At 31.6% G+C, this 27504-nt stretch overlaps 1 protein-coding gene across 11 annotated transcripts in view; it reads left to right on the forward strand.

The window, feature by feature from the left end:
• The window catches only part of CNTLN (centlein), a 250801-nt gene that overhangs the window by 209366 nt on the left and 13931 nt on the right, over positions 1–27504 (forward strand). For 9 of the 11 annotated variants that reach the window (XM_036238532.1, XM_036238534.1, XM_036238533.1 and 6 more), the window contains 5 exons: positions 4871–5062; positions 10662–10759; positions 12247–12373; positions 13762–13899; positions 14470–14655. In XM_036238532.1, the coding sequence (XP_036094425.1) occupies positions 4871–5062; positions 10662–10759; positions 12247–12373; positions 13762–13899; positions 14470–14655 (741 nt within the window). The remainder of the gene's footprint in view (positions 1–4870; positions 5063–10661; positions 10760–12246; positions 12374–13761; positions 13900–14469; positions 14656–27504) is intronic. The other 2 variants (XM_036238539.1, XM_036238541.1) reach the window with 2 other exon arrangements.

Here is a 27504-nt window from a genome sequence, read left to right on the forward strand (position 1 = left end):
ACTAGTGCCTAGTTTTAAACTTTTATAGTGTGAAGTTCTATTTTATAACCTTTGGTTAGAATAATTGACTACACATAAATTAATACAAATCTCAGTACTTATTTTCATTGAAGTCAACTTTTAACCCATTTTCTGTTTGCCCCAAGAATGCTCACTGGGGGTGCTTGTGGCTGCACCATTTACCCTAAGATAACTCAACCTTACCCCCAAAGTTTGCCATAAAATATCTCACCGTTATTATTTTCTCATTGCTCTATATCAAGTGTCTTTGGAAACAGATGGGATCATTCTATTTACAGAATTCTGTGTTTAGTAGTGGTATTTCCATTTATAAAATATAATAATTCTCGATTGCTGAAAATGTCAGTTCCTAGAAAATGTAGCATTCCTATGCATGATGTTAACATCGTTCTTGAACAATTGTTAGCCAAAGATTCATTTAATGAATCTAATTTATGTATACATTTCTGTTATATTAGGATTAGAGAAAAGTTCTGTTTAGAAATAACTCCAAAAAACAGTTTTTAATATTTTATTTTCACATTGAAAACCAGTCAGATTTGCTTCAGCCTCAAAAGAATGTGTTTATGTAAAATTAAATTAACGCTGGCAGTGAGCTGCACTTTTTTTTTTTCTAAATGGAAAATAGGTTAAATTGAAATGGACTTTTAAAAGATTGTGGGGGGTTTGCAGTATTGTGACATAGAGAGAGTATTACATCTGCCCTCAGTGAGCTTGTAGCCTAGTAGGGATCCTAAATAAGATCAGGTAACTCTCAAGACAAAGTAAGGGTTCTGTCCTGAAAGAAGTTATAGGATTATTATATTGATACATATATATATATATATGAAATTATAGGATTATCATATATATTTAAATATAAAAACAAAGTTTTATTAAGCCAGGTCCTCAGCCTTTAAGACACCTCTCAAACTGTATGGTAGTATTTACCCCAAGGTAATAATGCTAACAATAATGCTGCACATTTAAAATGTACTGGGTACTGTCACAGATACTTAAGAAAATTCCGCGCTAGTTATTAGGAAAATGCAAATCAAACCACAATGAAATACCAATTCACTCTTGTTAGAATAGCTATTATCAACAGGACAACAAGTACGCTGCGGGTAGGACTGCAAATTGGTACAGCCACTGTGGAAAAGAGTATGGAGGTTCCTCAAAAAACTAAGAATTGATCTACCATATGATCCAGCAATCCGTCTACTGGGTATTCACCCCCAAAGACTTGAAAACTCATATACGAAAAGATATTTTCACACCGATGTTCATAGCAGCATTATTCACGGTAGCCAGGACATGGGAGCAACTGAAGTGTCCTACGATAAATGATTGGCTTAAGAAACTGCTACATATCTACAACGGGATATTACTCAGCCATAAGAAGAGGTGAAATAATGCCATTTGCGACAACATGGTGAAATAAACCAGACAGAAAAGGTTGAAAACCACATGATAACACTTAGTGTGGGATATAAACCTAAAAGCAACAAATGAATAAAACAAACAAACAGAGACTCATGGACATGGACAATAGACTAGTGGTTACCAGAGGGGAGCGGGGGAGAGGTGGAGGGAGGCGGGAGGTAGATTGGATAAAAAGGGTCAAATATGTGGTGACAGAAAGAAATCTAACTGTGGGAGGTGAACACACTATACAATATATATGTGCCTTACTATTGAATTGTACACCTGAAACTTACTGGATTTCATTAACTAAAGTCACTGTAATACAAATAAATAAATAATTGAAAAAAGAGAGGAAATTCTACCCTTAAAGTTACCTTTGTTCGGTAAGCAACATTATCTCTGTTTGGAAGGAAAGGAAGTGAAATGGCTGCTCAGCATCACTCAACTGGTAAGCAGGGGATCCAAAACTAGAATCCAGAAATTATGACTCTTCCATGTGTTTTATTCTCATTTATGGTTTTAATATGACTCAAGTATTTATTTTAAAATCTTTAGTTGTAAATGAAAATGTAATAAGATAGAAATAGGAATCATGGTTTTGATTAAAAAATGACAATTTTACAAGTAATCCTAATTATTGGTAGATTTTAGAGCACAATCTTTTTCTAACAAGATCACTACAGAATTGTCTCACATGCCAAACCAAGTGTAAACAAAGAAAGTTATTTCTACTTCTTGTGTCATCTCTCATTTAGCATTTCTCAAATAAGAAATAGAATCTTTCAACTGAAAGAAGTCAGTAATAAAGCCATAATTATTTGTCCAAAATTCTAAGGGATAATCAAAAGATTCTAAACTGATGGCCTGTTTCCTCTGTAGCATTTTGAGGCATATATAACTAATATTAGAAATATGTTTTAAAGATTATACACAAAGTACTGTTTAATCAAAACATGATTTGTATTTTAATATATCATAAGTCATTTGGCTTGTCGTCTACATATTTTCAGTGTTTCTTCATTTAAACTTTTATATTGTTAAATAAAGTTAAAATCTACATATACATGTCTTTTAGAGAAACATATGTATTGGCTTGGTATTTCCTCAATGAAGGAGGTATTTATAGTGTCTGACCTGCCACTGTGGAAGGAATAGACAGAAATCTAATGGCATACAAGTTTAACAAATGAGAGAAGCCACTGGGGCTGTTTATAGGAAGAAAAGAGCCTCATCAAAGTTTAGCCTTCTCTGTTGCCTGAGACCCAACTAGAATTGTAACCATAAGTTATGTCAGACTAAACTAAAATCTCAAAAAGTCTAATTTAGATGCAGAGCATTAATTTTCAGGATTGAAAAATGCTTTAGTGCATACTACTCAACTAAAAGCTAATATTATTACATTGTTAATAAAAGTACATTTTAATTTATATAGTGATAAACTAATAGAAAGATTATAAATACCAGCTGAAATCAATGTGTCTTTTTAGCACCATCTGTGATACAAATAGGGAGACTTGAATTTCTGAAACCTTTCTTTTGGTTCTTACTATACAGAAGGCATTGTTTGTAGATACTATGGAGAATACACAGTGAACAAAGACAAGGTCCTCTTCCAAGGATTTACTAGGGATTGAGGTTGAGGAACAGGCACAGTGTTTTGGGTATGAAGAGAATGGAAAAGCTACTTTGGTGAAGAACAGAGTATTTTTCATAAAAGAGAAATAATAAGCTGCTTTTAAGCATGGGAGAGAATTCAGCAGAAGGAAACACCATATAGTCATTGATGTAGAAATGGCAGACAGATTTGGGAAATGGCAGGCAAGTTTGACCTCAAGTGACATCTGACTAAAACACAAACTGAAGGTGAATCTTAGCTTTAGTGTAATCACAAACATCTGAGCTTTAATCTACATGCGTGAGGAAACTTGAAGGGTTTTGGAATAAGGGAACAGCAGGTTGGTGTTATTTTAGGAAGTTGTATAAAAGATGGTTTGAAAGTAGGGAAAGGTTGGTGGTGGGGAAGGGTGTTGTTACAGTACTCTCAGGGGGATAATGAGAGTCTTCATTAAGGAAGTGACAGAAGGGAATGAATATGAGAAACTTAACATAATTTATAGAACCTGACAATTGACTGGACATAAAGACTCAAACAAAGTAGGAGTCGGATTTTCAGTTTTAAGGAAATTATGAGTATGCTTTTAGATATTAATTATTAGCTTTCTTCAGGAAAGTTTGTGAATGAAATTTCCTGAGATTCCATAGAGCTATACTTGTAGATCATAAGTTAATATATATATAGCTAAAGAAATTTTTACCAAACATTTTTTATTTCACCAAAACATAGTTTAATACCAACTATATCATGCTCTCGTTTTGAATCCAATCTGAAATATTCATATTTAACAGTCTATACATGCATACACAAATGCATACATAGTTATATATTTATTTGTATAGTTTCTAGAAGTTGTGTTGAAATATAGTGTTAATGCTTAACTTATTATGTCCTATATTTATATTTCTGTACATGTTAGCTACATCTTTTGCTGCTTCTAATTAGAATTCTTAGCAAAGACAGGTTTTTTTCCCTTCTGAGAGATTTCAGTACCATTTTGTCTAATTGTTCCTTATGTTAAACTGCCATATTATAAGCTTCTTTGGAATAATAAAATAGTAGTGCAGGTATCCTCTTAAGAAGCTCTGAGTTGTTATGCCATTACAGCTTGGTGGCATTTTGCTGACTACAGATTGGTGTGAGAAGGGCTAACATTAAGACAGTTTCTTTTACACTGTTTCATAAAAAATTACCAGTATGTTTTTAAGAATTCAAATGTAAAGAGTTTAGCGCAGTCTACCTCAAACACTACAAAGAGGGCTTGTCAACCATCAATCAAGTACATGAGGCTGAGTGAATGTATTTGTATGCTATTTATTTGAACTAAATCTCTAATAAGCCTCTTCTGCTAATTGGAGTTAACATTTATGTTGCTAAATGAGAAGCATTTTGGCTGTTATATAGGGTGGTAAGACCTACCCAGTGGAATAAACAGCTAACATCTGTTATCCGGTCCTACTCCAGCTTGGCTTTTACCAGTTAAGTACATCAGCCTTGAAGTCAAGGTTATCAAGTATGTGAATCCCTCGCTCACCCATGTATGGATACGTGAAGGCAAAGAAACAGCACATCACGAGAAAAGACCAGCCAATCAAAAGCTATCGAGTGTAGCTGGTCCATTTTCTTTTAACCTTTACAAGCCCTATGACCTTTAAAAACTGTGAGAGGTTATAATTTTTATAAAGTTCTTATAATAACTATTTTTATGATTAATTTAACTTATTTTCTTTAACATTTTTCTACCTTTACAATTTTATGGTGATAATTGTCAGATTAAATGGAATTACATTTATACTATATTTATATTTATTTTCTCTTTAAAAAAAGAAGCTAAATTTGGATTTGGCTGAGCTTCGGAAAGAAAAAGAAGACTTACTAAAAAAATTGGAGTCCTCATCTGAAATTACAAGCTTGGCAGAAGAAGTTTCCCGGGTAACAATTCCACGGATACAAATTACATCAGTTGGTCCTTCGAGGAGCATGGATTTGGAAATGAAGCAATTGCAGTGTAAATTAAAGGTGAATATATCTTTTATTAAAGATGAAAATATGTATTGAGTTATTGAATCCTTAAAGATGTATCTATATCAATTCTAATTTAATTCCAGTAATAAGGTAAATTATGGCATAAATAGTCCCAAAATTATGTGTACTATTTTCTACCCCATCTTTCTATTTTAGCCTGGTAGATTCTAGTCTAGTAATTCCTAATACTAGTCTCCAAAAAAAAAAAAAAAAAAAAAACCGATAACACATCATGATATCCTGACTTAAGAGATGAAGGAAACTGGACATTGTCATTCTCTTCCATTACTCAGCAACTCAGTCTGCCCCTGCCCCCATTTCTCCCTCCACTGAACACAATTTCTTGCAAACAGGTAATGTATCAACCAACATAAATAGAATGTTTCCCGCTACATATTTGCTGCTATTTTTATTCAGTTGTTGTTGGTTGGAGATGGGGAAGGTGGAATAAAGCGAGGGGAGGGAGTACAGAGCAAAGGTGGGTTGGTTTAATAGATTTAAATAAGTTAAATTTGAGAATGAGAATAAAAAGCAGTGTTCCTTTTGTTTATAAATAATTTTATCTAAGTTCAGATGAAACTGTCAACGACTTAAAAGTAAGGCTTAGCTTAAGCTGAAATAGCATTATCTTGTGAGAAACAAGATTTGTGAGTTTTAATTGGAAAGTTAATTTGCACACTACTTAAAACAAGCTCATTTATTCCTCACGTATTCAGTTATTTTCTTCATTGAGGATTGCTAGCTGGAAGCTAGAAGGACAGTGTATATTGTACTTTTGCTATAATGAGAGGCACTAGAGAGAAAATTCTGGTTGAAAATGCACAGAGTACATTAGGAATTGAGTAACTGTGATGTTAAGAGGATATTAGAATGTTGACTTGTCAAATAGGTGTTTTCAATCCAGATGTTATATATGTACTCTCCAATAATATCTTTAAATGGATGATTACAAATAGGATAAAATAGGATTAAGTTTAAAGTAACTGAATACATCATTGCTTGAAAGTCTTTGCTTTATTAATAATAATCAGGTATACACACTGTCATGAATTTAGATGCTTGTTGAATATCATCTTCTTCAGATAGTGTTTATGTGCAGAACTTGCTCCAGCCACTACATTTTATAAGTTTAAGTATTTTACATTGTACAAATGTGAGAAAAAATAGTCTTGTAGGCTTGAGTGCATATATCTTCTCATAAAATGTGTTTCTGTCTCTGAAACAGTGGAATAAAATTTATAAATAAAATATTTTAGTGTTTAGGTTTCTATACAGAGGTTAAAAATCATTGAGATATTCTTTGGTCTTCTCTACTACAAATTATTCATGTTCTGTGATTCTTCTTATTAAGTCCTCATGAGCCTAATGTTTTCACCAAAATAAAATAGAATGTTATATCTAGTAACGTCCAATCTGACTTCTAAATTTTTTAAAATTGTTAATAGTTGCAAGTTGATTTACATTTTACTTATTCAGTTTTACTTAGCACCTATAGACTAACCTAATTTTGGTAAGAATAGGCCCATATAAATATCTAAGTTATTTGCATTATGGTTTCCCATGATGTAAGCTTTTACCCACAGATAAATTTATCTCTCACTTTGGAGGAATCACAAAGGTGAGACCGAGACTGCCTAAAGCAATTTAGAACACACTTGATATAAGTTTGAAGTGACATTGTCCATTTCAAGCCTGGAGTCCCAGAACACTGAACAGGCTGCACAGGGGCAAAAAGGATAAGTCTTTACTTTTGTCTTGTTTCATATTTTAATATGGAAATATCCTACAAGACCATATACTTTTAAATATATAATACTCTCTGCTACTACAAATTTCTGTTTTACTCTGTATTAGTTTGCCAGGGCTATCATAAAAAAATACCACCGACTGGCTTAAGTAATAGAAATTTGTTTTCTCATGGTTTGGAATATAGAAGTCCAAGGTCTAGGTATCAACAGGTTTGGTTTATTCTGAGGCCTCTTTCCTTGGCTTGTGGACAGCCACCTTCTTGCTGTGTCCTCATGTGGTTGTCCCTCAGTCTGGGTGGTCTGTATCCTAATCTCCCCTTCTTATAAGGTCACCAGTCATATGGGAAAAGGCCCACCCATAGGACCTCATTTTACTTTAATACCACTTTAAAGGCCCTATCCAAATACAGTTACATTTTGAGGTACTGGGATTAGGACTTCGACATATGAATTTTGATGGAACACAAGCCCATAACAAATATCAAATTACTAACATAGTAACTTACCAAGAAATAACTTATTTTCTAGTTGATGTTTTTATGCATAAGAAAAACTGGTTAGAGTTGAATCTATTAAAGGTCTAAATACATCTTTTTAAATTTTATCCAATTAATATAGACTTTTCTATGTAAATTCTTAGATGTAGTTCTCAAATGTACATGGTTCCTTCAGTAATTAGAGTCCTTGTACATTTTCAGTATCTTCATTTTTACCCATATTAGACATTTCCTCAAGGTACCCAACTTTATATGGTTAATAAAATATTTAGAGACATAAATTCCAGTGAATTATATATATATACATATACACACACACTTATGTATGTGTATATATGTGTATATATATATATGCACACATCATTTATATTTAGTTTAATTGTTTATAGTTCTTTGTACAATCTGGATTTAATAGTACTCCAATTTACATTTGTGATTCTTTGACTTCCTAATTGTTAAAAGCATTTCTTTTGGTATAAATCATGTTCTCTTCTAGATTCCCAACAAATTAATAATGGATAGTAGTTTTTAAACTACTTTCCATCGTATATGATTTATTTCCAGGCTGGTTCTAAGTCTTTCACAAATATTAACTCATTTAATCCCCATTTCAGCCTTGTGAGATAAGTTCTATTATGATCTCTGCTTTACATTTGAGAAAACTGGAACACAGAATGAATAAGTTACTTGTCCAAAGCCACACAGCTACTAAGAGCTGAAATGAGAACTTGAGCCATCTGGTTCTTGAGTCCATGCTCGTAACCATTACACTATGAAAATTTTAAAATACATATTTAATAAACTTAGGAGAGTTCTAACTGGGATGGATTCTCACCATTGTGACATTTTTGAAATGTGTGTTTTATTACAATGTTAAGCCATGCTGCAGATAAATATTATATAGTAGGAAATGGAAAGGGGTCAGAGGACTGCGTTTTGATCACTCTTTGTCCCCTAACTTCTTGTAAGACTTGATGGAGGAAATTACTTAACTTCTCCAGAGATTTAAAACAGGATTTTTGAGTGTCAAATGAAATAGCTGTGAGATTTAGAGATTCTGGCAAAAGTATATATCAAGCTGGCATTGTTTTATTTACTATAATTCAGTAATGTCTCAGTTATCCAGAAGTCAGTGTTACAGCATTGGAGACACCTAAAATAACAGCCGTAAGTCTAAAAACAAAATAATCAAACAGCTCTCTTAAAATCCACTTAATTTATTCCATTGAAGATATTGTCAGATTTCATTTACTGTCTGTTGTCTCTTATTTTAAATACGGCTCTAATAAGTTTGTTTAACTTCTCAGCACAAAACACCTCAAAAGCAGCAAATTAGAGATATGCAAATTAAAAGGGCAGGATGATTGTTTTTAGACAGAAATATTGACGGAAACAAGAAATTATTATCAACAGATCGACAGAGGAAAAAAAGAAAATATAAAAATGTTAAGGTAAAAATACAAAATTAGAAAAACAGCAGTCCAGGCCATTTAGAGTAGTTCATATCATAATAGTTCTTAAAGGAATCACTATATAATGATACTGTGATAACATATATAGTAATATGACACAATATAACGATATTTATAATACAATATCACTATAATAAAGTATCTATTAGCTTAATGTAATTGTAGATGTATCTATTTCTAAATGATAAACAATCATTCCAGAAAGAATTTAAGATTAATGATGAAAAGAAAAGCTTCAATTATCTGGTAAGTTCACTAGTGTGGAACTTCTTATTCTGGCATTGCTAGAAATAAGACATTATTCATCGCTGTAAACATGTAAAATATGGTGGAAATTTATATTGCATTCCACAAATCTTTAATCAAAACTTTTAATATTCAATGCATTTGCCATGTTGAGGTAGCCTTGGGTTTTTAAGAAAATTAATATAATATTTAATATAAAAAATGGACACAACAGCAATTTATTATTTCTTATGACCCATTGTGTTGACTGTAAAATTATTTCAAAAATTTTTTATTTACATATGCTACACCAATGAGATATTTAAAGTCTTTCTAAAGAAGTTGACTTATATTTACATTGTATGATTAATGGTTTCTTCCTATGAGACTTATATTTTTTGAGCATGAGTCAGTAAAACTTAGGAATAATTTTAATAAAAACGATTGTAGTTATTAGAAACATTAGTGAAATAACTACTTCAAATATTTTTAAAGCTATCATATTTTATAATATTTATATTAGTTTAATACTTTCAAATTTAGCAAATGAATTAATGTATATCAGTACTGTCTTGCAGCTAGAAAAAACAAAATATCAAAAAACCTAAATCATTTCTCAGATTACATGTTTACTTGGAACTTGAGTCAAAATTGAAAGTTAGGGGTCCTAACCCTTTAATTACTACCTCTGGCTCCTAGGCTGCATGGACAACAAATACCAAAAAGCTGTATATATAAATAATAATTAGTATTATTAATAAGTTCAAGTTAGGAACTATTTAGTATTAATTAGATTCTCATCAGTTATCTATTACTATCTAAGAAATCATCCAAACATATAGTGGCTTAAAACAGTATCAATTTATTATTTCTTACCCAATGGGTGGACAGTCCTTTTACTGCTGTCTTCTGAGTTCCCTCATATGCCTGCATTCCTCTAAACCAAGGATTTACCTGGCCTGGAAGTTCCAAGATAGCTTCACTCATGGGCCTGGCAGTTGGTCAGCTGGCTGTCATCTGGGGTACCTTAGTATTTCTCCAAATGGTCTTTTCCTCTCTATTTCTTAGAAGGTGATCCCAGGGCAAGCTACAATTGTTTATACCCATGATCTGATACTTACACTGTTTCATTTCTGCCACATCATTTTGGTCAAAGCAAATTACAGGCCAGTCCAGATTTAAAGGGTTGGGAGAGGAATTCTACCTCTTGATGGGGAAAAGCAGCAAAGCAGCAGAGCATTTGTAATCATAATTGAGTTTGTTACTAGTAAATCTATCATTATTTTTTAGTGATCTTATTAAACTATTAAAATACTTAATCAATCACATACACATTTATATTTTATAAAGACAATCCACATCTCCCGTAAATGTAGATTTGGGTTGTGTGTATTCTTTTCAATTGTCATATGATTGTGTACCTCTATGGTTTTGGTATGTTATGTAAAAACTTTAGTATGCCGTAATATTTGTATTAAAACATGTAAAATAAGGCATTTGAAAATATTTAAATGTTCATTTTAATTATAACTTTAATCACTGCCAATTTATTACTCTTCATGAGAATGGCATCTATTTCGATATCTATTTTTATACCGTTTTAGAACAAGATTGAAAGATATATTTGAATTTGTGTATATTTTTAACCTAGAATGCAACTAATGAACTAACTAAACAGTCATCAAATGCGAAGTCTCTGAAATATGAACTCCTAGCGAAAGAAGAACACGTAAAGGAAATGCATGAAAAGTATGTTCTTCATATTTTTATCTATTGTATTTGGTGCCACCTAGTGGCAGTTACTATTAAACATTGCACTCCAAAAAAACAATACCAGCTTGTTAAAAATTGTTTTCTTTCCTTAGTTCATCCTTGAGCCTACTTAAGATGAAAATTTAAGGAATATTACATATAGTCTAGTTGATGACAATATAGTTACTATTTTTTAATTAAAGTAATAATATTTGAAGTTATGTTTTCCTTCTTAGAGTAAACATTTAATTTTGAATAAATATTAATAGTCTAAATACTATGAACAAAAACTTTAGAATATAGTAATTATTTTATCTAAGATGTATACATAGATTAATCCTTATATTGGATTTAATACGTAAGCTTATAAAGCTAAGGTGGAAAAAACGGAGAGTTTAATTTGTATTTAAAATAACTGGAGGGTTATGAAAGTTTGTATTTTATGTGTTTATTAATAAAAAAGGGTTTAAAATGTTCTATCTCACAGTCTCAACTGATTTTCTTTCTCTATTTTTTATAAATATACTAGAGCTTAGAGGTGATAACATCTTTGATAGAATTCCAGTCTGTCATTTTATACATATATATATTTCACATACATACATGTATAGTGTACCACATTATACATGAAGATCACTTAAAAAGTGATATTAACAGATAAAACTATTAGACAAAAAGATTGTTTAATTTTTTAAACAGACTATCTTGAGGTTTATTTATCTATTTAAAAGCAGTCTTGCTTATTGTGTAACCTTGAGGGCTCTGGAGAAACATTCTTTGAATCCTGGCCCCTCTACCTACTAGATCTGTGCCTCAATGTAGTATTAACTCATAAAGTTCTTGTTAGGATTAAATGAGTTAGTACATGTAAAGCTCTATGACAGTGACTAGCACATAGTAAGTAGTCAATATATGTAGGCTATTGTTATTACAGTAGTAATAGTAGAAGTAGTTATCACTGCATCTACCATTTTATACTCAACATGTTATCAACTCAAGCCAAACTAATATGGCAATTCAATCTCATACGATATTAAATTAGAAGATATCATATCTAAGTTTAGTGCCTTTACATGATATTGGATTTTACTTTTGTTTATTAAAGTATGGAATTGTTTCTTATCACTGTTGTGCTTTTTTATGGCTTGTGAATATCACTTTGAATTTTCTTAGCAATGGAAGTCTAATGTAAATATAAAATTTTGACTTCATAAATTTTATTAATCTTTCTGAATTTTTTTTGTGTAAAGCATATATAATACTATAATTAGCAAGTCACAACTGGATTATACATTTTAGGAGTACTCAAAATATAATAGGGCAATATTTACTCCATGCAATTATTTTATTAATTTACAATTTCATTAATATCAGAGAGCATTTAAAAATGAACAGTGTGTATAACATGGGATAATACATAAGGTATTATTATTGTGAAAGTATTTTCTATCACTTTTGATAAAATGCCTTTTTTACCTTTCAAGGATGTCACGATTGGAAAGGGATATAACCATGAAAAGACATTTGATAGAAGACTTGAAATTTCGACAGAAAGTAAATTTGGAAAGTACTGAGAGTATTAATGAAATGTTAGAAAATCTTGAAAAAAAGGTATCAATTTATGTTCCTGACACACACAAAAAATCACTTTTCTTAATAAAATTTATAGAAAATATTCATAGAATATATGGGTACTGTTACATAATTATATTATTTGCTCTGAAAGTATATTATTTGTTTTAAAATTCAAGACTCCAAAATCTTATACATAAATAGCACACATTCTCTTAATATTTGTAAATATACCATGAGAAGATAATCATTTAGTTTTAAATATAGTGAATATTCCCAGGATACATATTTCCATTTTAGTCAGCATTTGATTTTATTTAAACTACAATTTTTTAATGATAGAATCAAGCATATATTTTTAAATGAAAACAGTGGTAACCAATAACTATCAAAAGTTTTTAAAAAGTGTATTACCACACTTTTTTAAAAGTCTTTGTATACTCTTAATTCAGTGTTCTTAGGAAGACTTCCTAAGCTATGTAAATGTCTAACCAGTATTCAGTGCACCTGAAATTAATATAATATCAAATGTGGAACTTAAATTGAAACAGTATCGTAATATAATAAAATATTTATATAATATCTGACTCCAAAGTAGAAATCAGCAATTTGCTGACTAAGAGATAAAAAAAAGGTGCAATTTGCACAACTCATAAAGCAGCTTGTGCTTTGGCATTCGCTAGATGTTATACACTCCATAGAGAGCATTTCCCTTACTTTCTTTGTTGGAGATAAAAATGTAAGTAACAATTAGCTCAAATGAATTTAAGAGAGAAAATTTTACATGAGCAACACAAATGAATATGAATTTTCTTACTTTTTCCCTTCCACACGCCCACGTAAATTATAATTATTTTCTATAGGTTTTGTTCAGTGTTACTTTTAAATTTTGCGTATTTTTAAACTAATAATCATTTTGGATAAAGTCTTAGAATCTTTGTATAAGTAATTACATGTCTTTTGTGGCATTAAACAGAAAAAGAAAGACTATTTCTTCTCTTATTTTTTTCAAATGTATAATATGCTGTATTATTTACATTTATTCTAAAAAGTACATGTAACATTGGAGAATACAACTGAAAGTTATCTGTAACTGGGCTTGTTTAAGAATCAAAAACAACCATTCCTGCTTAAGGATGTTTAGGTTAATAATTAAAGGAAATGTATTTAAAATTAATATTGTATTATTAGATGGAAGACAGATACCAGTATTCATACTTCTTTTGTGCGAATTTTGGTTTTGCTATTGGTTTAAGGACTGTTAGTCCTCATTCATGATATGAGTTCTACAAATCTTATTATTCTTGATTTCGATATCATTTATGAGAAAATAAATGAAATTAGACTTATAAATGTATTTGTTTGGTTTCTGGGATACTACTAGAATGCCTTTACCAATAGTAATTGCCTCTGTGCTTTTACTGTAGGTGAAGACATTAACTGAGGAGTGTTCCAACAAGAAAGTATCGATTGAGTCGCTAAAGCAAAGACTTAGTGTCACTGTTAAAGAGAAGTCACAATATGAACAGATGTATCAGAAAACTAAAGAAGAGCTAGAAAAAAAGGTATCCTCTTACGATATTTTAGCTTAGAGATGGCCTATAACAATGTCTCTTTCATTTTTAAAGTTGTAATTATTTCTTTCCCCAAACTATCATGAGCTACTTCAGTGTTTCAGATAACTGCAAAAAACACTTTTTTCTTTACATGAAACACTAAGAATTTGTTTAACATTCAAAGTGGTCCTGTATTAGAGAAACAGATTTTGTGTCTTTATAATTCTTGTAAATGAAAACTATTCTTAATAACTGTCACAAATAGATATAATTTTTAGGTCCATTTAAACTTATAAACTAATTAAATATTTCCATTTGATATATGAGACCATTTGCTCTGAAATGGCCTCTATGTTTTTAAAGATTTATAATTTTTAAAAAGCATAAACTAATTTTGATGATAAGTATATAAGAATATGTGCTCAGGATATTTTATTGAAAATAAAAACAACCATCAATTTTACCTAAATAAAAGTAAATACATATATAGAGGTGTGTAAACCTGTCTCTATCTGATACATATAAGTAACTCTTCCAAATCTATTTATGAAATCGTCTTATAACTACTGGTCTTTGCAGGATCTCAAGCTTTCTCTCTTAGTATCAAAAATAAATGAGACTGAATCTGCAATGGCAGAAATTGAAACAGCAGCATCTAAGCATCTTCAAGGATTAGCATTACAAAGTGAGCAGGCTCTAGAAAGTGCACAGAAGAAACTGATGTTAACCAATGAGAAAGTGGAAGAGTTCACCAAATTTGTGAAGGTTTGAATTATTTTTGCCTTACTACCTTGTACTTTAGTTCAGGCAGAATTAGTCAGTGGCCTACTTCAAAGATTGGGGGAGTACTTGAAAGTTTCTTTCTGTTTTTCTAACCCAGAAAGCATCTTATCCTACCCTACTTACCACATTGTTTAAAATTTTTCTATAAAACAGTTTATTTTTATAGCTGAGTTTAAAATTTTTCCATTCTATTAATATTATTTTCTTAATGTCAACTTAGTTATGAAATCGTAGTAATCATGTAATCAAGGCAGGTTTTTTAAGATGAAAGAACGAAGTGATTAATTTCCATTGTATGGTTCTTTTGAAAACCAGCCAAGCAAGAACAAACAGAAACTTGTTCATTAAGGCGAGGAGGTGTCTGAACCCCAGTCCACAACCTATCAAAACGGAATGGCCAGAGAAGTGGCAAATGACTTAGCAGAACAAAAGGAGAACAAGCCCAAGCGCTTACAAAGGGTGCCTATCTAGAAATTTTCTGACACCTGAAGAACCTGGAAAGGCTTAGGAGTTGACTCCACAGGGAACCACCACAGCAGAGGGTGAAGGGGAGGTGGGGGTGCCGATATAGGGGCAAACAGGTGGTTTGTTTGAAAGCCTTATAAGGATCTTTTAGACCTTTGATCTGACCCACACAGTCGGGCAGTATTCCTCCTTTAACCCTGCTGGAAAAACAGGAGCAGCAGCTCTGCTTTCATTGAAATGAGGTACAGAGAGCTGGAAATCTGGTGATTGCACAGCTCCCTTTAATCCCAGTGTGAGTTGTTTATACCTCTGTTTAGTACCTTTTATTCTGCCTTTTATTATACTTAGCAACCAGATCTGTTGCCACTAGATAGATTTCGAATTCCTTAAAGTCAAGGACATGTTTTGTTAAGCTCTATTCCACAATATGTACCATAGTGCCTCGCAAAAAGTCCACATGCAATAATGATCACTAATCAAATTTTCCATTAGGAATGTGAAATTTTAATAATAATTTTGATATTTAAAAATAACTGAAACAGTTTGACTGTAGTGGGAGAGTCATTCTTTACTTTTCTTCTGAAATTGCAATGTTTTTCTTTTTTTAACTCATCTTGGATGAGATTAAAAGTTCCTCATACTATTTTCTTCAGGAGGCTGGCATTATTAAAAACTATTAAAAACTTGCATTGTGATTTCTTTCATAGTAGTAGAAATTTACTTAAATATATAAAATATTTTCAGTTCATTTACCTTTATAAAATGAAGGTTTAAATGTTTTCCTATGGAATAAGATAACACCACCACTTACTGTCTCCTTTCCTAAATAACCCAACCATTATTTGAAGCATACAATTAGATTTATTGCATATATAATATATATTAAAGTATATTATATATATATATTTATAAATATGTTAGTGCTCTCAAATCAGTCTTTTTTTTCTTTTGTGGGGTCCTCTCTCTAGATAGGTCAGTAGTTAGGTATCTTTTAAGCCTCCAGGAGAGAAGGTCCTCTGGTGAACATAAAATGGACTACTTGCAAGCACCCTTATTCCCTTAGGTATTGATGTTATTCATAGGAAATAATATTCTTAGGCTTACAGATTGAATGTAAGATAGCAAATAACTGGTTATGTATCATGCTATATTCTTCATTCATTTGAAAATAGGAGTTTACAACATTTTATGCCAGTGTTAATAATATCCTATAGTATCCTATATTGAACAAATCCCTTACTTTGTTTCCTTGGAAATCATAGATGCCTTGGGAGTTTTCTCATTTTAAAAATATCTACAAAATGAATGGAATAAAACATTTTATCTCTTTTATCCCTTGTAACAAAGGTTTCAACAGGTATAAAGTCAAACCAATAATGCTTGACTCGGAGGATCCTAAATGATTGCAGAGTATTAATTTTAGTAAATGTAATTTTCATTTTCCAGATTTAAAATGTCATTTCTTCCAAATGCCTGTTGAATAGTCTCACTGTTTAACTTAATGACAAATACTATCATTGAATATTGTCATTATTTTATTCATGATGTAGAACTATTTTTATTATGACCTTTAGCTTCGTAAACTTTTGTTCTTTTATTTTGTATTTAGCTTAGGTTTTTGTTTTGTTGCAATTTTTAGCCAAGATATAAAATATGAAACGTATAATGATAAGATTTACACAAAATGCTAAATCTTTTTTCCTGAAATAATCTCTGAATGTCTTTTAAAAAATAAGAATTGATATGTAGAAGTGTTTTGAATAGAAAAATTGATTTTATAACTAGATATCTGATTGTAGACTTGAAGTTTCATGACCTCATAAAAATGCGATGGGTATACCTCTTCACATAAAGTAGTTTAAAAAGAGTTAGTTTTTTAAAAAATATTTTTTAACTTATGTCCAAGGACATGAATGATATTTAATGATAAAGTGAGTATCTAATCTCTAGTTGTTCAAGAATGACATATTGGTCCTTCGTATTTTTCACCAACAAATAATATGAGTGTATGGATGTCTTAGTAGATAAATTCAGGATTGCTGTAGTTTCACAAGGCTTTAATTTGAGTAATATATTAAAGAGTATATAATAGGGAAAGTTAACAGATATGGTTAAACTATTTTTAGTACTTTTTAGGAACTTTTCCACTTTGTTTCAGTTTGGTATTTAGATTGCCTGCATTAGAATCATCTGATTTTATTGCACTTAAATAGAATGTATAATATTGGGCCCCAAATTTATTGAATGAAAGTCTCAATTGGGATGGGCCCAATAATCTGCATTTAATAAGTTAACTAAATGATTATTATGCATAATGCAGTTTATGAAATACTGCCTTAAATTGTTTCTAGTAATTGAATTTGTGTAACAATTTATATTAGTTTGGTATTTAATAGCAACCTTTACCACTCATGACCTCTAATGATAATTTGACATTGGTTTTTCTTAACTGTGTTTTAGGGTCAATGTATATTTGATACTGGCACCACTTCTGCTGCTTAATTCATTTTTCTAATAAAGGGCCACTAGCAAACTAATACCAAAATGAGAAACACCAGCAAAGGCCGGATATTTGGGTCTGAGGAATGAAATGATATAATTCTTCTCTTTTTTTCCTTGGACCTACAGCCCTAGCACTAGGCAGACATACTCAGGACCCACCATCTGAGGCAACATACCATCAGTGACTTTCTAAATCCTACTGGGTTAGATCTAAGCTTGTACCTTTTAAAAAATTTAAGACATTCCGTAAGTTGACCCTATCCAATCTTCTTTCCCTCTGCTCTACAACTTTCCCCCATACTGTGTGCAACGCCGCCTTTGAGGAATTGAGTTTATATCTGCTTCAATAATGTGACTGGACACTGCTTAGATTGAAAACTCTGTGAAGGCTAGCACTGTGCGCGTTCTTTAATGGGTCTCAAGAATGTACGTAGTTCCTACGTGGAACATGGTAGTCACCAGGACTCATTCTGTGCAGAGCTTATTAGGGTATCCTGTACACAAAAGTACTTAATAAATATTAGTAGTAGTATTAATAGTAATAATGTTTGTTCTGGCGCTGTTGTGGAATCCGTGTTCCCTTTAGTCTTTTCATTTATTAATAGGGCACAACGAGATTATAGAAGAGGTGGAGTGGCCATCTGTTCTAGATCTAGTCTTGAATATGGAATTTTGCCCTGGGGTGAAATCAAGCGCTTTGAGCATCTGGGCTGGATATATGTGGCAGAGTTGAGGCTTTGAATTCTCCTAATAACCGAATGAAACACACAAGGGAAATTTCTAGAAGTATTTGCTCAGTTTGATTGAGCCCTGATATAGGCTTGTTAATGGGCTTGTATGTGAGAGTCATATGCCAAATTCCATCTTCTCAATGATTTTTGTTAGCTGTGAAATAAATACCAGCCAAAGAACAACATTTAGCCTGAAGCTTAAACCATTTAATTATCAACATGTACTTGCTTTGGTGAGATTTAGTAAGATGTTTTGGGCATATAAATGTCTTGCTTCTTTAGTGAGAACATTTATGGAGCATTATAATTTTATTTTTATATGTATAATTGTTAATACTTTGGCACTGATCTAGTCTCTTATGATTTTTTTTCTGTTCTCTTTTCCTCCGGTTTATTGAGAAATAATTGACATGTAACATTGTTTAAGTTTAAGGTATGCAATGTGATGAATTGATACATGTATATATTATGAAATGTTTACCACAATAAGGTTAGTTAACACATCTCACATAATTACTACTTTATTGTTGTTGTAGTTATGGTGAGGTCATTTAAATATACTCTCATAGCAGTTTTCAAATATACAAAAAGTATTGTTAATTATTGTTGTTATGCTATACATTAGATCCTGAAAACATGTTCTTATAACTGGAAATTTGACCCATTGACCAGAATCTCATTTTCTCTGCCAGTGCCTGGTTCCTCCCTGGCAAATAACTGTTCTGCTCTCTTCTTCTATGAGTTCAACTTTTTAAGATTTCACAAATAAGTGAGATCATACAGTATTTGTTTGTCACTGTCTGACATATTTCACTTAGCATAATGCTTTGAAGTTCCATCTTTGTTGTCAAAAATGGAAGGATTGCCTTCTTTTTTTTATGGCTGAGTACTATTCTATTATATGTATTTACTGGATTTTCTTTATCCATTCATCCATCGATAGAGACTTTAGGTTGTTTCCGTGTCTTTGCTATTATGAATATTAGTGGTGAACATGGGAGTGCAGACATCTCTTCAAAATCTTGATTTCATTTCATTTGGGTATATACCCAGAAAGGGGATTGCTGGAACATATGACAGTACTATTTATAAGTTTTTGAGGGTTGTCTGTTTTGTTCTCTACAGTGGATGCACCTATTTACATTCCCACTAACGGTGCACAGGAGTTTCCTCCATATCCTTGCCACCATTCGTTATCTCTTGTCTAACAGGTGTAAGGTGATTTCTCATTTTGGTTTTGATTTGGATTTTCCTGATGATTAGCTAGGTTGAGGACCTTTTTATGTACTTGTTGGCCATTTGTATGTTTTCTTTAGAAAAATGTCTATTCAGGACCTTTGCCCATTTTTAAATTGTTTTGTTCGAGGGTTTGCTGTTGAGTAGTATGAGTTGTATGTAGTTTGAAATCAGGAAGTACAATGTCTCTAGCTTTGTTCTTTTTCAAGATTAGTTTGGCTATTCAAGGTCTTTTGTGGTTCCATACAGATTTTAGGATTGTTTGTTCTATTTCTGTGAAAAATGACATTGGATTTTTGATAGGTTTTACATTGAATCTGTAGATGGCTTTGAGTAGTATGGATATTTTAACAATATTAACTCTTCTGTTCCACAAGTATGGGATAGCTTTCCATGTATTTGTGTCTTCTTCAATTCTTTCATTAATGTCTTATCATAAGATCTGAGAACTTCCCGATCTTAGAGAGAAAGCTTTCACTTCCTCGGTTAAATTTAGTTTTAAGATTTTATTATTTTAGGAGCTATTATGAAGGCAATTGCTTGCTTTATTTTTCAGATGTTTTGTTGTTAGTGTACAGAAACACAGCTAATTTTTATATGTCGATTTTGTATCTTACAACTTTACCGAATTGTTGATTAGTTCTAACAAGATTTGGGTGAAGTCTTTACAGTTTTCTCTATATAAAATCATGTCATAAAAAAACAGAGTTTTAATTCTTCCTTTCTGATCTGGATGCCTTTTTTTTTTTTTTTCTTGCGTAATTACTCTGGCTAGGACTTCTAGCACTATGCTGAATAGGAATGGTGAGAGTGGGCACCCTTGATTTATTCCAGATCTTAGAGGGAATGCTTTCAACTTTTACCATGGAGTATATTGTTAACAGTGGGCTTGTCATATATGAACTTTATTATGTTGAGGTATGTTCCTTCTATACCTATTTTGTTGATAATTTTTATCATGAAAGGATGTTGAATCCTGTCCATTGCTTTTTCTGTATCTATCAGGATAATCACATGAATTTCATCCTTCACATCATTAATGCATTGGTTGATTTGCATTTGTTGACCCATCCTTGTGCTCCAGGGGTAAATCCCACTTGATCATGACATATGTTCCTTTTAATGCAATGTTGATTTCAATTTGCTAGTATTTTGTTGAGAGTTTTGACATCTACATTCATCAGGAATATTGGCCTGTAGTTTTCATTTCCTGTAGTGATCTTATCTGGCTTTGGTATCAGGATAATGCTGGCCTCATAGAATGAGTTGAGGCGTCTTCTCTCTGCTTCAATTTTTTGGAAGCATTTGAGAAAGATTTATATTAATCTTTTTGAAGATTTGAATTAATCTAATTAATTCTTCTTTAAATGTTTGGTAGAATTCACCAGTGAGGCCATCATCTCCTAGGCTTTTCTTTGTTGGGAGGTTTTTGATTGCTAATTCAACCTCCTTAATCATTATTGGTCTGTTCAAATTTTCTATTTCTTCTTAATTCAGTTTTTGTAGGTTATATGTTTTAAGAATTTATCCGCTTCTTCTAGGTTGTCCAATTTGTTGATATATAATGAGCTTCTTAATTAGTGGATGGTAACCTCTTAAGATTCTTTGTATTTTTGTAGTTTTCTCTTTAATTTCTACTTTTCTTAATTTGAGTTCTCTTTCTTTTTTTCATAGTAAATCTAGCTAACATTTTATTTTGTTTATCTCTTCAAAAAACAGCTCTTAGTTTCATTGATCTTTTCTATTGTCTTTTTTTTTTTTTTAATCTCTATTTCTTTAATTTCCTCTCTGATCTTTGTTATTTCCTTCCTTTTCCTAACTTTGGGATCACATTGTTCTTTTTCTAGTTTCTTAAGGTGTAAAGTTATATCATTTATCTTATGTAGGCATTTTTTGCTTAACATAGAGCCTCACATGGTGGTGGAGGCCAGCGATGGAACTTGGGCTGGGAGTATGGAGAGCACAGCTGGAGGGGTTAGCTGTAGGTGAGCCCAGTGGTACAGGCCAGCGACAGGAGAAAGGGCTGTATCTTGGCCCACAAATAGCTGTGGGGGCCTTGGTATAGGCATGTAGTCCCTTGGCTACCAGGCCTTACCACGGCACTCACGTGTCATTGGAAACCTGTGACAGGAGTCAGGCCAGTGGTATGTAGGTGCTGATGGAGTTAGTTCCTAACACATGCACAATAATGAGGATTAGCTGTGGGTCTAGGCTGGGATGATGCATGCAAAATGAAGCTGTTCTTCCTTTCTTCTGTATGTGATTATTCTCGGGTTTTTCTGTTCCACATGTTGCTGAAGTTTCTTAAGTGGAACCTGAGCTCCACCAGAGCTATGTTTGTTCTTGGATAGCTAATTGTTGATCATCATGGTGAGAAGGAAGCTGGGTCTCCTACTCCACCATTTTGGTGACATCACCTCTTAACTATGATTTTTAAGCAGTTTTATAATGCAATCCAATTTGAATGAATTCTTTCCATCTGCTATTATAATAAAAGGATAAATGACAGCTGTTTTTAGAGAAAAGTTCTTAATAAAAATATATTACTTTGAATGAACTTTAAGATATATAGATTATGTCTCAATAAAACTTTTTAAAAATGGCAGACCAAAAGCAGAAGGAAAACTGGGTTCCCAACATTATGAAGCTGTTATATAACCTTGGAATACTTATTCTTGGACTTTTACAGAAAAATGGAATGAACTTCCAACTTTTATATGTGGCCATTATAACAGCAATCAAACCTATGTCTTATCTGATGTATGAGATAAAAGATACCTTCCAGAAACCTACAGTAAACATTTTTTTGTGTGTGTAACATTAGAAGAATTTTCATCACACTCAGGAATAAGGCATAGATGCCTCTTTCATTGCTACTATCAAAACTTACTCTACAAGTTCTAGGAAATGCAAATAAATGAGAAAAATATATAATTATGGGAATGTATACAACCAGACTGTCAATGATATGTTTGTGTATCTAGAAAATCAAAGAGAATACAATTATGAACTATTAAAACTAACCAAATAATTCAGCAACAAGTTCAAAACAAGGTCAACATATAAAATAAAGTAGGCTTTACAGATAATAACATATATTAAAAGGCTATTTTAAAATTTCTATTTACAATAATGAAAAAATCTATTAAATAACTAGGAATAAATCTTTCAAGAAATGCAAGAGACTTATAAAACAAATGATCAAACAATAAAAAGACGTAAAACAGAGTTAAATAAGTGGGACGATGTGCTCTTTTTCTGAATTGGATGAATCAGTATTATAAATGTGATGTCATTCCAAAATTAATCTAAATATCAGCGCAGTCCCAGATATTGACAAACTGATTCCAAAAAATTTACTGAAGGAGAAGGAATGAAGATGGCTGAAGAAGAAGAATGGGTAGGGAGAGGAAGGTTTTTCTTAACAAATATCAAAACAGGTTATAAAGCTATCGGAAATAAAATAGCATGATTAGTGCAGAAATATATGCATAGAGCATTGGGACAGAATAGTTTTACCATTTTATAATCTTGCCAACAGTGCACAAATGTTCCAATTTCTCCATATTCTTGGCAACACTTGTTATTTTTCATTTTTTTGATAGTAGCTGTCTTAATGTGCATGAGGTGATATCTCATTATTGTTTTGACTTACATTCCTCTGATAAAACATCATTCTTTATGTAGAAAGTCCTGAAGATTTATGAAACAACTGCTAGTATTAACAAGAGAGTATAACCATTTCATAGGCTACAAGATCAAAGTACAAAATTTAAATGATTTTTATGTATTAGCAGTAAACAATTAGAAAATTAAATGAAAGTTTTCAACTGATGATAGCATCAAAAAAATAAAATTTTTAGAAAAAATTCAAGAAAAACATGTAAATGTTGGAAAGAATGTGGAGACTGGAGAATTTTCATCTATTGTTGGTGATGCAAGGTTTGGGGGAAAACTAGGAGTTTCTGATAAATGAATCATTCACCTACTATATAACTCAGCAATTCTACTTCTAGGTATTTACACAAAGAGAAATGAAAACATGTGTATACACATACACACAAAATGTGTACGGGAATATTTATTGCCATTTCATTCACAATAGTCAGGAACTACAAATAGCCCACCTGTCCATCTACAGGAAAATGGAGTAGCAACTCAGCAATAAAAAGAAATGAACTACTTATTAATATAACAATGTGGATGAAACTCAAATATATTATAAAAGAATCCAGAGACCAAATAGTGAATACTGTGTGATTCCATTTACGTGAATTTATAGAATAGGCAAACTGATCTATAGAGGAAAAAATATGAGAGAGTTGTTGCCTTTGGGAACTAGGGTTGAGAATTGGCTAGGAAGGGACACAGGCGAACTTTTGGCGTGATGGAAATGTTATTTGCTTTGATCTGAGTGTGAGTACCCAGTGTTTTGTCAAAGCTCATAAAACCGTACGATTGAGACTTACACATCTCACTGTATATAAATTTTATCTCAAAAAGTAGTGAAGGGAACTGTAAATAAATATTGGTATTTAGTTAACGATGTGAATGCTTAAGTGTTTAGGAAGAACTATACAGATATCTGCAACTTCCTTTGTAATACATCAACAAAGTAAGATGGATTGATAGATAAGTAATAAAGCAAGTTTAGCAAAAGCTAACTGTAGCATATAAGTAATGGGTCCATGGTTGTGCACTATACATTTCTTTAAACTTTTTCCATGTTTGGATTTTTCATATTAAATATTAGAGAAAAATCCATTGAAGAATTTTTACTTGATTATGGAGGGGTAAAATCATTTCTCCCCTTCTCTCCCTTGGAATTATACAATAGATAAAGAGAATAAGAAACAAAAATTCAACTCCTTTTGACAGTAGATGTCAGTCATAGCTAAAACTGTATATTTTAAAATGCATGGAACAACAACCCAAAACAGATAAGACTAAAGACATGTAAAAGGAAGCAGAAAGAAGACACCATGGAAAGAATCCTTAAGTGCTGCAGACTTCGGAAAGATTAAGCAAAAAATACACTCTCCAAAGATGAAGGTCACATGAGGCACAAATTCTAAATCTCATGTTGGCAATAGTAGAATGGATCTGCTGTGGTTTGTGATAGGAACTTACTAGAACTTGTTTGCTTTCAGTGAGAAGATGGGCAGGGACTAAGGAAGAATTACACAGACAGGCATATCTGTAGGAGACAGCTTTTTTCATAGTAGCCAAGAAAAGAAATTCCTTACATAGAAGAGTACATAGTATATTATTTCATTTATATGGCATTCCAGAACAAGCAGAATTAATCTAAGATAATATAAATCAGAACAGTTACTGTCTGTTTGTGGGAGGAATTGCCCAGGAAGGGGCATCAGGGAAATTTATGGAATATGAAGATTTTCTAAATCTTGAGCAGAGTGGTGGCTACATAGATGCATAGAACTGTCAAAGCTCATTAAACTAAATACTTAAAATGTGTGCACTATTTTATTCTAATTATGCCTCAGTTTTAAAAATTGGGGAAAAAAGATTTTTGAAGCAAGTGACAGTCAACATGTGTATAATTCCAATCTCCCAAGAAGAAAACTAAAATAATGGAACAGAACAAATATTGAAGCTATAATCCAAAAATAATTTGGATTAATAAATAAATAAGGAGACTTCTAAGAACATAACATAAATCATGGAAAATTGATCTAATATGTGATACCCTGGATATATTCTAGTAAAGTTTCTGGACAAAATAGAGAGAGAGAGAACAGCTAAGTAAAAAGTTCATGTTCATGTATAAGGGGGACAAAAACAAAGATGAGACAAGTCAGACAAGCTGTCTCAGCCCCAGAGCTCCTTATAATATGGCGTGAAGCCTCTGGTGAAACTCCTGTGTGGTCCAACATTTCTGTTTGCCCAATCCTGCTTCCCTAAATTTCTTATGTCTTGTTCCTGTGTACACTTCTCCACAATCCTCCTGCACAGAAATCTTCATCTCAGTCTGTTTTCAGGTAATTTAACCTGAGACACCACAAAGATAACCTCAGTTAATTCTGAGAAGTAGAACTAATAATAGATAACGAACTAATATAGATAACATTCCCTGAGAATAATATAATGAAACTACGATTAATTGTAAACCCACTAAAAGGAGATCAACTGCCACCTAAATATTTAAAAGAAAAAAAGTTCTTGGGTTAAGAAGAGAATGTGAACCAATTGCAGAATATCCCTAAAAAAATTACATTGTAGAATTATCAAAATTCATAGAATACAGCTAAAGCAGTGCTAAAAAAATTATAGTCTTATGTACTTATATTAACAAGAGAAATGAAAATAAATATTCAACTCAATAATTAAATAACTAGAATCTAAAGATTGAAATAAAATTAATGAATTAAAAATGTGGAATTAATAAATGAATGTAAGACTTGTTTTTGGGGGAAAAAAGGAGAAAACAATTAAATAAATGAAATTTTAACTTACCTAATTAAGAAAAAGAGAAAGTAAAACTATACAAAATAACAAATGATAAGTGACAGTAACCATAGACAGAATAAAATACAGTCATGGCAGACTTCTTAGCTCAGCTCTCTGCAAATTAAATTGAAAGCCTGGATGAAGTGGATAATTTTCTAGGAAAATATCATGTATGAAAACTCCCTCTAGAACAAATAAAAAATTAAATTAAAAAGTACCTTCATCTGAGGTACATAAGCCAAATTCAGATGACCACTACCACATCAGTAAAGAGCAAATAAGTTCAATCTCATTAAAACTACCATAAAACATGGAAAGAGAAAGATATCGTCCAAATTTTTGGAAAGGTACATACAATTAAAACCAATCAATCTCATATTAGTAGAGAAATCCTAGATAAAATATTAGCAAATAGAATTCAGCAGCAAAACAAAAAATAATATCTCATAGCCAGTGGAGTTTATTTCAGAAATGTAAGAATAATTTGATACTAAGAATACTATTAATCAGATTAATATTTTTATAATGAAAAATAATATACTAGTTTATATAGATGTTAAAATGGATTTCAGACAATTTGATATCCATTTATATAAGAAATAAAAGTAAAATGATTAGGTAATTAACTATATTAAACTACATATTAATATATGACTGTCAGCTCAAAAGTTGGCATAGTATTTCCTTGGAAGTAGAAGGACTTTCACTAAAATCAAGAACAAATCAAATATGTCCATTAATATTACTGTTTAATATTATTCAGGAGGAACTTAATAACAGATGCAATAGAAAGGAAAGAAATCAGAGGTAGAAAATTTGGAAAATGGGTAAAATTATGTCTTGGCAGATATGATTCAATTCCTAGAAACTAAAGAGGAATCAGCTGAAAAACTGCCATAACAAATAAATGATGTCAGTAAGCTAAATATATATTTATAATCATCATATATACAAACAGTAATCAGTATTAGAAGCAGCCTCCACCCCCCGAAGTATAATGTCCAAGAATATAAACTAGTTCTGTAAACCTAAAAATGATCCTCAGAAACAAATAAAAAGTTAAACAACTGGAAGGAAATACCATGATCTTTGATTAGGAAGACTGAACATCCTAGAATGTTTGAATCATGAAATTTTACATGATTCAAGTAAAATTTAACATGATTCAAATAAATTTACCATTAAGATTTTTTTAGAGGGAAGAAATCTAGACAAGCCGAACATGACTTTAATATGGAATAGCAAACAAGCAAAAATTACCAAGAAAATCTGAAAGAAGGGTAAATAAGAGGGAACTACTCTCCTAGATTTTAATATTTATTATAAAGTCTCATTAGTTAAAATATAAAGTTTCACTAATTAAAAAAGATGGAATGCAATAGAAAGTCCAGAAACTAACATAAACACATGTGAGATTAGTGAGGGA

This window comes from Rousettus aegyptiacus, unplaced genomic scaffold, assembly GCF_014176215.1.
Source record: "Rousettus aegyptiacus isolate mRouAeg1 unplaced genomic scaffold, mRouAeg1.p scaffold_m13_p_3, whole genome shotgun sequence".
NCBI lineage: Eukaryota > Metazoa > Chordata > Mammalia > Chiroptera > Pteropodidae > Rousettus > Rousettus aegyptiacus.